Source organism: Clupea harengus, chromosome 18 (genome assembly GCF_900700415.2).
Source record: "Clupea harengus chromosome 18, Ch_v2.0.2, whole genome shotgun sequence".
NCBI lineage: Eukaryota > Metazoa > Chordata > Actinopteri > Clupeiformes > Clupeidae > Clupea > Clupea harengus.
This window is the reverse complement of record NC_045169.1, coordinates 7,613,236-7,624,236: the sequence shown is the minus strand read 5'-3', so window position 1 is coordinate 7,624,236 and position 11,001 is coordinate 7,613,236. Positions and strand designations below refer to the sequence as shown.

At 44.5% G+C, this 11,001-nt stretch overlaps 1 protein-coding gene across 1 annotated transcript in view; it reads left to right on the top strand.

The window, feature by feature from the left end:
- LOC105907136 (calpain-5-like) overlaps positions 1 to 10,536 on the top strand; it is a 19,869-nt gene extending 9,333 nt beyond the window's left edge. Inside the window, exons 3-13 of the mRNA XM_031585522.2 lie at positions 780 to 911; positions 1,066 to 1,277; positions 1,902 to 2,094; positions 3,896 to 4,092; positions 4,355 to 4,432; positions 4,693 to 5,155; positions 5,792 to 5,914; positions 7,325 to 7,521; positions 7,962 to 8,080; positions 8,225 to 8,361; positions 9,948 to 10,536. Of these exons, the coding sequence (XP_031441382.2) occupies positions 780 to 911; positions 1,066 to 1,277; positions 1,902 to 2,094; positions 3,896 to 4,092; positions 4,355 to 4,432; positions 4,693 to 5,155; positions 5,792 to 5,914; positions 7,325 to 7,521; positions 7,962 to 8,080; positions 8,225 to 8,361; positions 9,948 to 10,124 (2,028 nt within the window). The 3' untranslated portion in view covers positions 10,125 to 10,536. The remainder of the gene's footprint in view (positions 1 to 779; positions 912 to 1,065; positions 1,278 to 1,901; positions 2,095 to 3,895; positions 4,093 to 4,354; positions 4,433 to 4,692; positions 5,156 to 5,791; positions 5,915 to 7,324; positions 7,522 to 7,961; positions 8,081 to 8,224; positions 8,362 to 9,947) is intronic.
- Positions 10,537 to 11,001: the final 465 nt, after the last annotated feature.

The following is an 11,001-nucleotide window of genomic DNA, read 5'->3' as shown; positions in this document are numbered from 1 at the left end:
GCAGACTAGTTGAATTGCGCAGCATTCACTGTAATGAGTAAGCCTCAGGCATGGTGTTGATCAGATGTTTAATGGTACATTAAAATTAAACAATCTAATATTCTGTGAATTTAAAAAAGTCTTTGTACAGTCCCATACAACTTTCCAGTCTTTCTTAACATGGTGATATATTATTGGATATCACTGGCAAAAGCGGTATTACAGGACTTGCACAGAAATATCCTGACTGTAAATGCTTCATTCACATTCCCATTCCCAATTCCCAAAACCTGTTTGTAGGAGAATTAACTGTATGATGTAGACAGATGAGGCAATCTTGCCTTATACCAAATCCTAGAACAGCTAGAAGTCCATTTTGGTATTCCTCTTTGGTTTTCTAAATGTGTGTGCAGATCGTCTAGCAGCAGTTATCGCCCTTCTAGGAAACCAATCCTATCCTATAAGTGGAGGTTGCGTTGAATGTTGAGTGTAACGTTGTGATTATCTGCACAGTACCTAAGCCCCCAAAGCTAGACCAGATGGAAGACTCGAGGTCAGTAACTAAGTAACATTGAGGAGCTTTGTGTGTAAAATGAAACTTCATGCCAAGGAAACCCTTTGATTTAAGGAGCTTGAGTAGAACCAGGCTCAAAAGGGGGTACCCATCTCATTAAGTCCAGTATAAGAAGGACTGCACTCTGTGATTCAGAATAATATATTTTTTATTATTATGCTGAATTGATATCTGAAGATTTCTCTGCCATTGTTCTTGACCCAAGATGTCGTCTCTGTTTGTTCAGGAGCTCTGTAAAGACCCCCGTCTCTTTGTGGATGGCATCAGCACACGGGACCTACACCAGGGCAGTCTGGGGAACTGCTGGTTGGTGGCAGCCACCTCCTGCCTGGCCTCAGAACCCTCACTCTGGAAGAAGGTGAGAGAGGGTGAGAGAGCGAGAGAGCAAGGGGAGAGGAAGAGAGTTGGAGGAAAGACTTGCATCCCTCATAATCCATATACATGTATGGGAGTAGAACTCTCTCTCTCTCTATCTCTGTTTCTTTCTTTCTATACATCTTTGGCTTTCTTAGGTGATTCCAGATCACACAGAGCAGGAGTGGAACTCAAAGAGGCCTGACCTTTATGCTGGAATCTTCCATTTCCGCTTCTGGCGCCTGGGCCGCTGGACAGACGTCGTCATCGACGACCGTCTCCCGGTCAGTGAGGATGGAACGTTGCTTTTCTGTCGCTCAGCAACACCACGCGAGTTCTGGAGCGCTCTTTTGGAAAAGGCCTATGCCAAGTGAGATGTGTAAATTAGCCTCAAGAAGTCATCCTTTATCTGGTGTTGTCTGGTATTTATGCCTTTGTAGGCAGACATAGCCACAACCGAGGTTCTTCTCTCCATCACTTATGTTTCCATATTTCTTCTTTCACTCTCTCTATCTCTCTCTTTCTCCCTCTGTCTCTCTCTTTCTCCCTCTGTCTCTCTTTCACACACCCACACACATTAAAAACTATATTTTTCTTTTTGCATTGAATAATTGTATTCACTTCTCTTGCTTCCTCTTTTCCTGCTGATATCTATTTCTCAATCTGTCTGTCTCTCTCTCTCTTTCTCATCTCTCTCTACATTCTTCCTTATCCCATTCCATTCCATTCCATTCCACTCCTCTCTCTCTCTCTCTCTCTCTCCTCTCTCTCTCTCTAACTCTTCTCTCTTCCTCTCTCACTCTCTCTCTCTCTCTCTTCTCTCTCTCTCTCTCTCTCCTCTCTCTCTTCCTCACTCTCTCTCTCTCTCCTCTCTCTCTCTCTAACTCTTCTCTCTTCTCTTCCTCACTCTCTCTCTCTCTCTCTCTCTCTCTCTTCTCTTTCTCTCTCTCTCTCTTCTCTCTTCTCTCTCTCTCTCTGTCTCTCGCCCCCGTAGGCTGAATGGCTGCTATGAGGCTCTGGAGGGTGGTAACACCGCGGAGGCTCTGGTGGATTTTACGGGGGGTGTTTCTGAGCCCCTCAGTCTGGACCGCTCGGCTCTGATCCAGTACCCTGAGCAGAGGAAGGCCCTGTTCCAGACCCTCTCCAAAGCCCACAGCCGCCAGGCTCTCGTCACCTGCTCCATACGGGTCAGATCCACACTACTGGCTTTTCCTAAGACTGACCATTTACATTCATGCCAGTTTAAATGTACACAATTTATACATTTATTAAATGTATTTACATTTACCGCTTCAGCTGTGTTAGCTAGCTAGCACTGCCACCACCACCAAGCTTAACGAGAAGTCTGCTCCTACTCCTGTCAGATGTGATTGGCTGAAATTATAAGAGACATCTGATAGGCTGCAAAAGTGTATTCGCATCAGGAAAGTGTCAAAAATCCACAAATAAATGCAGGGAGGTTCACAAATGGCAAGCAGTTTGTAAATGCACCTTTGTTAGTCTGTAAATAAATGCAACGGTGTTTACATTTTTGAATCATGTGACATTTATATGTGAATCAGGAATTACATTTGTGAATCGCTTGACATTTATTTGTGAATCGTGTGACATCACTCCATAGAACAATGTGTGCTCCATAGTACAATGTTTGCTCCAAAGTACAGTGTGTGTGTGTGTGTGTGTGTGTGTGTGTGTGTGTGTGTGTGTGTGTGTGTGTGTGTGTGTGTGTGTGTGTGTGTGTGTGTGTGTTTGTGTCTGTGTGTGAGTGTGTGTGTTTGAGAGGAATAGAGAAAAGTCAAAAGAAGAAATAAAAGAGAGAAGTTCAAATACAGTAAAGAATGTCAGTCAAATCTGCATAAAATATGGACAGAGAGGAAGCAAAACTAAAACAAATGTCACTGATGTAAAAGGTCAGTCACTTATATGCTGACATTACACGCCGAAAGTAACAGCACATAAAACCGCCTGTTTAGAATAAGTCAGGACCGTCAGCAGAATTGAACGGAGAGCAAAGCCCAGAGTGGAAAGTGACTTCAATGTTAAACAGACATTAATTGTCATCCTGTCTACTATTATTTATATAGTCATGGTCGCCAAATTCAGTCTAGTTCAGTTTGATTGAATTTAATTCAGTTCAGTTCTTAGATTCACAATCATGGCGAAATGCAGCTAGTCATTTTGAAAGCACAGGGGACAGTGACAGTAAGCATGACAAATTACACCGGTTCATTCAATAAATGAGAATGTTCTTTTGAAATGAATTTGTGAATGAAGTCACATCAGGAAAGTGTCAAAAATCCACAAATAAATGCAGGGAGGTTTACAAATGGCAAGCGCTCTGTAAATGCACCTTCGTTAGTCTGTAAATAAACGTAACAGCGTTTACATTTTTGAATCATGTAACATTTATATGTGAATCAGAAAATACATTCGCTTGACATTTATTTGTGAATCATGTGACATTTGTTTGCGAATCACTCCATAGTACAATGTGTGCGCCATAGTACAATGTGTGTGTGTGTGTGTGTGTGTGTGTGTGTGTGTGTGTGTGTTTGAGAGGAATAGAGAAAAGTCAAAAGAACTGGACAGAGAGGAAGCATGTAAAGAATTTTTGGAAAAAAGATCGACAGAGAGGAAGCAAAACTAAAACAAATTCACGCTGAAAGTAACAGCACATAAAACCCCCTGTCTAGAATGGGTCAGGACTGTCAGCAGAATTGAACAGAGAGCAAAGCTCAGAGAGTGGAAACTGACCTCAATGTTAAACAGACATGTTAATTGTCATCCTCTCTACCCTTTACTATTTAACAGTCATGGTCGCCAAATTCAGTAATCCGATTTAATTAATTTCACTTAGATTCACAATCATGGTGAAATTTAGCTTGTCATTTTTGGTGGTGTTTCATAAGTCAGATCAAAGCAGTTACTAAGTGATTCATTTGAAGTTGCTACAAGACATCCCCTCCTCTCTCCCTGCTCCTGCCCCAGCCCGAGGACGGCGAGCGAGTGGAGTCGGTGATGGAGTGCGGGCTGGTGAAGGGCCACGCCTACGGGGTGACGGCCATCAGGAGGGTCCGGCCAGGGCCGTTCCTGCTGGGCAGCTGCGGAGAGGCGAGCCGCGTGTGCATGGTGCGCCTGAGGAACCCCTGGGGAACGGCCGACTGGACCGGCGCCTGGAGCCAGGGGTGAGGGGCAGGGCAGAGAGACAGACGGGGGGGGGAGCAGGGATGGAGTGAGGGATGGAGTGAGGGTTGCAAGAGCAGAGAGACAATTTCTACAAGCTTATCTCAGCTATAACTGTGTAAAAGGGAGGGTAATTAAGCATCTTGCCTTTCCATTTTGTATTAATACTAAGAAGAATTATAATGTACATTTAAGGTAAATGTGGCTGATGCCTCTACCTCCTCTCCTGTCTATCTAATGATCCTTATTTGGCGTCCCCCTAAGGTCTCAGGAATGGCGACAGCTGAGCCGCAAAGAAAGAGAGAAGATGGGGCTTGTAGTGCGGGATGTGGGTGAATTCTGGTACGTCATGACCAATCGATCTGGTTTACCTTTTCCTTCTGAAATGTCTCCATCCTGGAAAAAAAGACTTGTATTTTGCACCAATATAGGGCTTTATGGCTCATGTCTTTGTTTGTGAGTGTGTGTCTGTGTGTATGTGTGTGTGTGTGTGTGTGTGTGTGTGTGTGTGTGTGTGTGTGTGTGTGTGTGTGTGTGTGTGTGTGTGTGTGTGTGTGTGTGTGTGTGTGTGTGCGTGTATGTGTGTGTGTGTGTTGCATCAGGATGGAGTTTGAGGACTTCTGCCGCTACTTCACGGACATGGTGGTGTGTCGGCTGGTGGAGAGGTCGCTGCTGTGGCCCAGGAGCCACTGGAGGGAGGTGCGATGCCAAGGGGAGTGGGCACCAGCTCCTGGAGCCCTGCCAAAACCACCAGTGTTCCTCCTACCCACGGGCAAGACTGGCACCACAGCCTCTCGCCCCCCCAGGCCCGGCGGGTACGCCCAGAGAGGGGACCGCAAAGAGGCTCGCCTGGGTGAGAGGAAGCAGGAGCGCCCCGCGGGCAGACCGAGGGAGAGAGACAGAGAGAAGGAGAGGCGCCGGCCGGCGAGGAGAGAGGAGGGGGGCGCTGCCAAAAAGCGGGTGGAGGCCGAGGCCGTGGACAGGAGCTGGGTGGAGCAGCTGGACAAGAGAAGCAGATGCGGGGGCTGCATCAACAACAGGGACACATTCCTGCACAACCCCCAGGTGAGGGACACATTCCTGCACAACCCCCAGGTGTGCTGCAACAAACCGTCATGGAGGGATGTTGGTTCCGAAAGCATTGCCTTTGCTCACTCATTGCCTACTCAAAGCATCACCTTCGCTAACATCAGACTAATCATACATTTACTAAAACATGTATATGTTCTGTAGTGAGTGCTTGTTTTAAATAAAACTCAAGTGTGTCAATGTTAGGATTGATCTGAAGACTGTCACAGGACTAAGTTGGGTTGGATGATAACACATGCTCAGTTACCATCCTTTGACAGCTTTTCAATTATTTTTATATTTTGAGAAACTTGACTCACACACACAATATGTGTTTAGAGTGTAATGTAGATACAAGCGCTCACTCAATCTCTCAATCAAGCCTAGCAAGTGCTAAATACACCCATACGCAAACACACTACTATTATTTTAGCCTGTTAAACTGTAGGAACTTCAGATGGGTTATTTTAATCTCCTGCCATCTTTGAAAAGACCTCTGGCGAAGGACACTTCACAACTCCTTGTCTGCAAATTGCTCTCTAAGCAGGCTACAAATAAGCTGAGGCTTTTTGAGATGGAATCCTAATCCTCTCTTTTTCTCGCCCTCCCTCTCTTTCTCTTTCTCTCTCTCAGTTTATGTTTGAGGTACCGGGCAAAGAGGAGGAGGTGCTGATCTGTCTTCAGCAGGAGGATCGAAGGATGAAGAGGAGAGAGGGTGAAGGAGAGAACCTCCCCATTGGGTTTGAAGTACTGAGGGTGAGTAATGAAGGAGCTCGGTAGAATAAGTCCAGTATAGCTACAGAATTAGAGGTCTTCAGCTCGTCTAGTTGATCTCTACCAGGATAAACTGATTTGTTGCTGGATTGCTTGGTTCAGAGTAACATTCAGCTCACTATATGTCCTTAGAATAACCCTCATAAGCAACAAATACTTATGCACTTAGTCTTCTTCATTACCTCAAGTGGGAGCAGCACTGCACTTCACACAGCATCAGAATTACAGAAGAGGCATGAGACCTCAATATACAACAGATGTGAAAAACACACAGAAGCGGAAATAATCCCGGAAAAGTTTAGTCCTGAGAAGGCATACATAAATACATATCAATGTTGTCAAAGGGTATCCGTGTCGAGGGTCTTTAGTGAAGGCACAAAGACAGCAGGGAGACCAGGCTCTGTAGTTGGTACATTTATTTTACCTCCTCCACGTGCATTATCCACAATGAAAAATATGTAAACAAAAATACTGGTATAAATGAAAACAAAAAGATATTTACAAATGGTATATGTACAATCACTAGTACAAAGTTGTATACCAGTTCCCTATACTGAGGCAGTGCGCAAACATCAGCCTCACGCTTCTGGAATCCTTACAGCGGAGCATTAACTAGCTCATCAACAAACTCTTATCCAAAGACGTTCTCAACCCAGAAGCCCCGCTCTACTACTTTGCCAACCCTTTTAACGGTTAGCTGAACTACCCATAATTGGCCCATACTACCATAGGCTCAAACCACAGGGGTAAATTCATGTGAAATGCAATACCTATTAAACAGAGTTAAAATGCTACCACTAATCATTTGAACTCAATCAGTCCTTCACAATAATGATGATGGCAGTTATACATCACATTCACAACTGTAAACCTTATAACGTCAGTAATTGATTTCGCAAGGGAGAAACTATGTTCCTCGCGAACCTGCCCAAACCATAAATGCGTCCCAGGACGGGAGCACACTTCCTAATACAGGAAACAAATCTAATGGCGGCGAGCACTCATCCCAGCTCGTTTGGTGAACAAGTAACGTAGGTACACTGTCTTATATCATTTAGTATATATGCAATGACAACGGAATGACAGTGATTTGACGGGGCTATATTTCTACAATATCACGGAGATTTTAAACATCGGTAACTTGTGTGTGTAGTGAAATGTTTGGCGTGGTGTCAGTGGTAGGTGTGCACCCTTATGCTTTCACACACGCCTGCAAAGATGAAAGGGATGTACATTAAGCATGGTAGAGGTGTCCGTTGACGTTTAAAAGAATACTGAAAGTCTGTTGTGTCCGCCATTAGGACACGGTGAGGATCGCGGCATTACAAATGTGTGTGTGTGTGTGTGTGTGTGTGTGTGTGTGTGTGTGTGTGTGTGTACTCTCTCTGACAGGTGGAGGTGAACCGCGTGTGCCGGGTGCAGTGTGTGGAGGAGCAGGCCGCCAGCTCCGTGTACATGGACTCCCGCAGCGTGGCCCTCCGAGTGACCCTCGCCCCCGGACGCTACGCCCTCCTGCCCACCACCTTCCAGCCAGGGGCCACCGGCAGGTTCCTGCTCCGTCTCTTCTCTCACACACACGTCCAGCTCAGGTGTGTGTGTGTGTTTGTGTGTGTGTGTGTGTTTGTGTGTGTGTGTGTGTGTGTGTGTGTGTGTGTGTGTGTGTGTGTGTGTGTGTGCGTGTGTGTGTGTGTGTGTGTGTGTGACAGAGAAGCTGGATGCACAAGTGTGTTCATATCATACGTGGAACACAAAGAGAAGAGCCTGAATATACATTTTTAAAGTAAAACATAATAAATAGGTAATACAATTTTGAGAGGTTTGAACAGTCCCCACAATACAACTGCACACTCTCCTCTTCTCCTCCGTTTCATAACATTTCTCCCTCTGTGTGTCTGTCTCTGTCCATCTCTCTCCCCCTGTGTGTCCATCTCTCTCCCTCTGTCTGTGTGTCCATCTCTCTCCCTCTGTCTGTGTGTTCATCTCTCTCCCCCTGTGTGTCCATCTCTCTCCCTCTGCCTCTGTCCATCAGGGAGCTGAGAGAGGAGCTGCCTCCCCCCTCCCTGTGGCAGTGCTGTTTGCCTAAGCCGTGTCTGGTCACCACGGTGCTCCTGCATCGTGCCTCGGGCCTCTGTCAGCCTAAACAGACAGGTGAGGAGTACAACTTTTACTATCAGTGCAGTCAGACTGCAATATCACTGCTTTCACAGGGGACATTTTTGACATGTTTTGAGGGAAAAATCTAAACCATACATTTCCGGCGTGTGTGTGCGTGTGCATGTATGAAATCTACAGCTCCAGATGTGTATGCTATCATTCGTTGTGAGGAGGACACAATTAAGACAGGTGTGTTCAGGATGGATGGGACGCCTGAGTTCAACACTAAAGCCATTTTCTACAGGAGACGACCTAAGGCGCCGATATATATAGAGGTAAGAGAGCAGGCTTGCCAGGTGTGTGTTTTTGGGGTTGTGAGGGTGCATTTACATGTAAACATTAGTGAACGGTGTGTGTGTGTGTGTGGTTATGAGGCTGTTTGGACACAGAGGGCCTCATTTACTAACATTGCGACCGCAGCTTAATCTGCGCCTTTGCCAACTCACATATAGCGCACGGTATTTTGCATCGTATTTATCAAACAAGAACCTCATCTGAATGTGTCGACGCCTTACCAGCGTAATCAGCGCCTAACCCCGCCCATTAGTGTTATTTAGCGCGCAGCTAAAATAGGGAAGAAAGAGCCTGCGTGTTCTATCCACCCATGGATGATGAGTTAAAATTAGAATTATAGCTTTTGGTTCACGAGGTTACAGCAAACTAACCCGGGTAAATATAGAAACTCATAAATATTTCTCCATTTAGCCCTTCCGTCCACACTAAAAGTTGTGATCACTTTGAATTCATTTTATTGGTGAGCTGATTTTGGGAAATTCAACTTTTCAGCGAACATTGAGTTTCTGGGTTACTATGGTTACCCCTCAGGGTGCCTGTGCTGCTTCATATTAACGAGTTTATGTTCACGAGTTCATATTCACACATATTAACATGAGTTAATCATACACAGGCAACTGCAAACTGTTAAGATGGTTCCCTAAGCTAGAGATAGCTAGGATAGTTAATATCCAGGTTAACTACTCCATAGCATCCCGTTAAATAGTCTGGTAGGAATACACGACACCCCTTACTTTAAAACGGCGTATTCCAACACTGAAAACCATGCTTTTCAAAAACGCTGCCCTAGGCAGATACATTTGAAAACTGTAGTTGTAGGTTGCCATGGCACTGGGGGTTATCTTGCGCTTGAGAGGCTATAACGTCAAAATAAACATGGAAGGTGAAATGAATATGCTGCTCTGTCTCTACAATTTACTTATCGGTAGTTTAGTTAGTGTACTTCGAGTACAAGTACTTTTCCTGAATAGATACACGTTACTCCTACGCAGAAGGTGTGCACTGTACTCGGTGTGCTTCAACTATGAGTGTTTAAACCATACAATGAGCAGCGATTCTGGGTAAGACGTGGCCGAACTTTTCCCGAACAGCTAGCTGGTATGACAGTTTGTAATTCTATTTGTTTGTATGCCTGTATGATATATCAAATATAAACATTTAAAAAAAAATAACATTTCTGATGTTCGTATTTTTCAAATTTCTCGCAGGCACATAGTTTTCATTTAGCAGCTGATATGTCATGCTAAAATACCTCTTGTTTCGTTACTAATACATAATTAGGCGCACTTTACGCATCTCCTTCCATCTCTTTGCGACGAACACCCACTTTCCCACACCCACTTCCCAGCAGCGGTAATCTGCGCTTTTACTCAGGTGCGCCTCCTTTGGAAATACGGTTTTATGTCTTTACCCGCTATCTTACGCCTGAAATGGGCGCAATCCTGTTAGTAAATGAGGCCCAGAGTATCTATGTGTATTATGTGGAATGATATGATCCCAAATCTGCCAACATCTGCTCTGTATGTGTGTGTGTGTGTATGTGTGTGTATGTGTGTGTGCTATATAGCTTTGGAACCACGGCTTGGTTTGGGACACATTGTTGGGTGGATGTCGACTTCAGAGTGAAGACAGTGAAAAAGGGCGGAGCAGAACGATTGAACTTCAGGGCAACCAATCGTGCCTCGGATCCCGGGGTTGTGTCTATGTGGAAACTTCCTCCAGCTACTGCCTGACGGACCTGTGATTCCACAGCTGCTCTTTGTTGTACCAATTACACTGCCACGGCAACAATCCATTGTGACCTCATTAAGTTACCAAAGTGGATGTATCCAAACACCAAGTAATTCATTTGACAGTAACAGTGTTTCATACAGTATTTACGCTGTATATCTGCCTCAGTATGCAGATATGGACACTGTAACAAAAGAAAGACGTGTTAGTGTTTTGACTTATATTTTCTCTGCTGGCCAGAGTAAAGCACTAGATATTCCTATTGCTACGGTGTTGATATCGGGTCCCACTGCAATAACTTTCGGTACTGAACATAGGCCAAGTTTATGTTGAGTTTTGTTTTAAATTTGAATATGTTTTTAGCCATTTATCTCAATAAACCCATTGCTTAAGTGGAGTAAAAATGTCTTAATAAAGTTTTTGAGTTTTACATACAATTTTGATTGAATTGCGGTAATTTATTCCAAAGGACCACTTCAGCAAAGCTTACAGAAGCTTCTTAACACTGTGAACCTAGATTTCACAGTGATTTTACATACACACACACACACACACACACACACACACACACACACACACACACACACACACACACATACATCCTGGTTTATTGGAAAAGACACAAGTACAGTTTATTGGAGGTTGTCCTTCCAAGTGTAGTGGATTCAACATGTTGACAATAGCCATTCAAATGCTAATACTTACAAGGCCAGAGTTAGAGACAGGACAGTAGGAATGGCAGCACAAATACAGAGACCATGTAATGTTGTTAGAATCGAATAAGCATGCCAAAGTAGAAAAATAGATTTTTCAGGATTTTTGGAGTTGATTTCAGCGTGTTGCTCAGAGAATGGTCTCCCTGACAGTAATAAGGTGTTGGCATTTATACC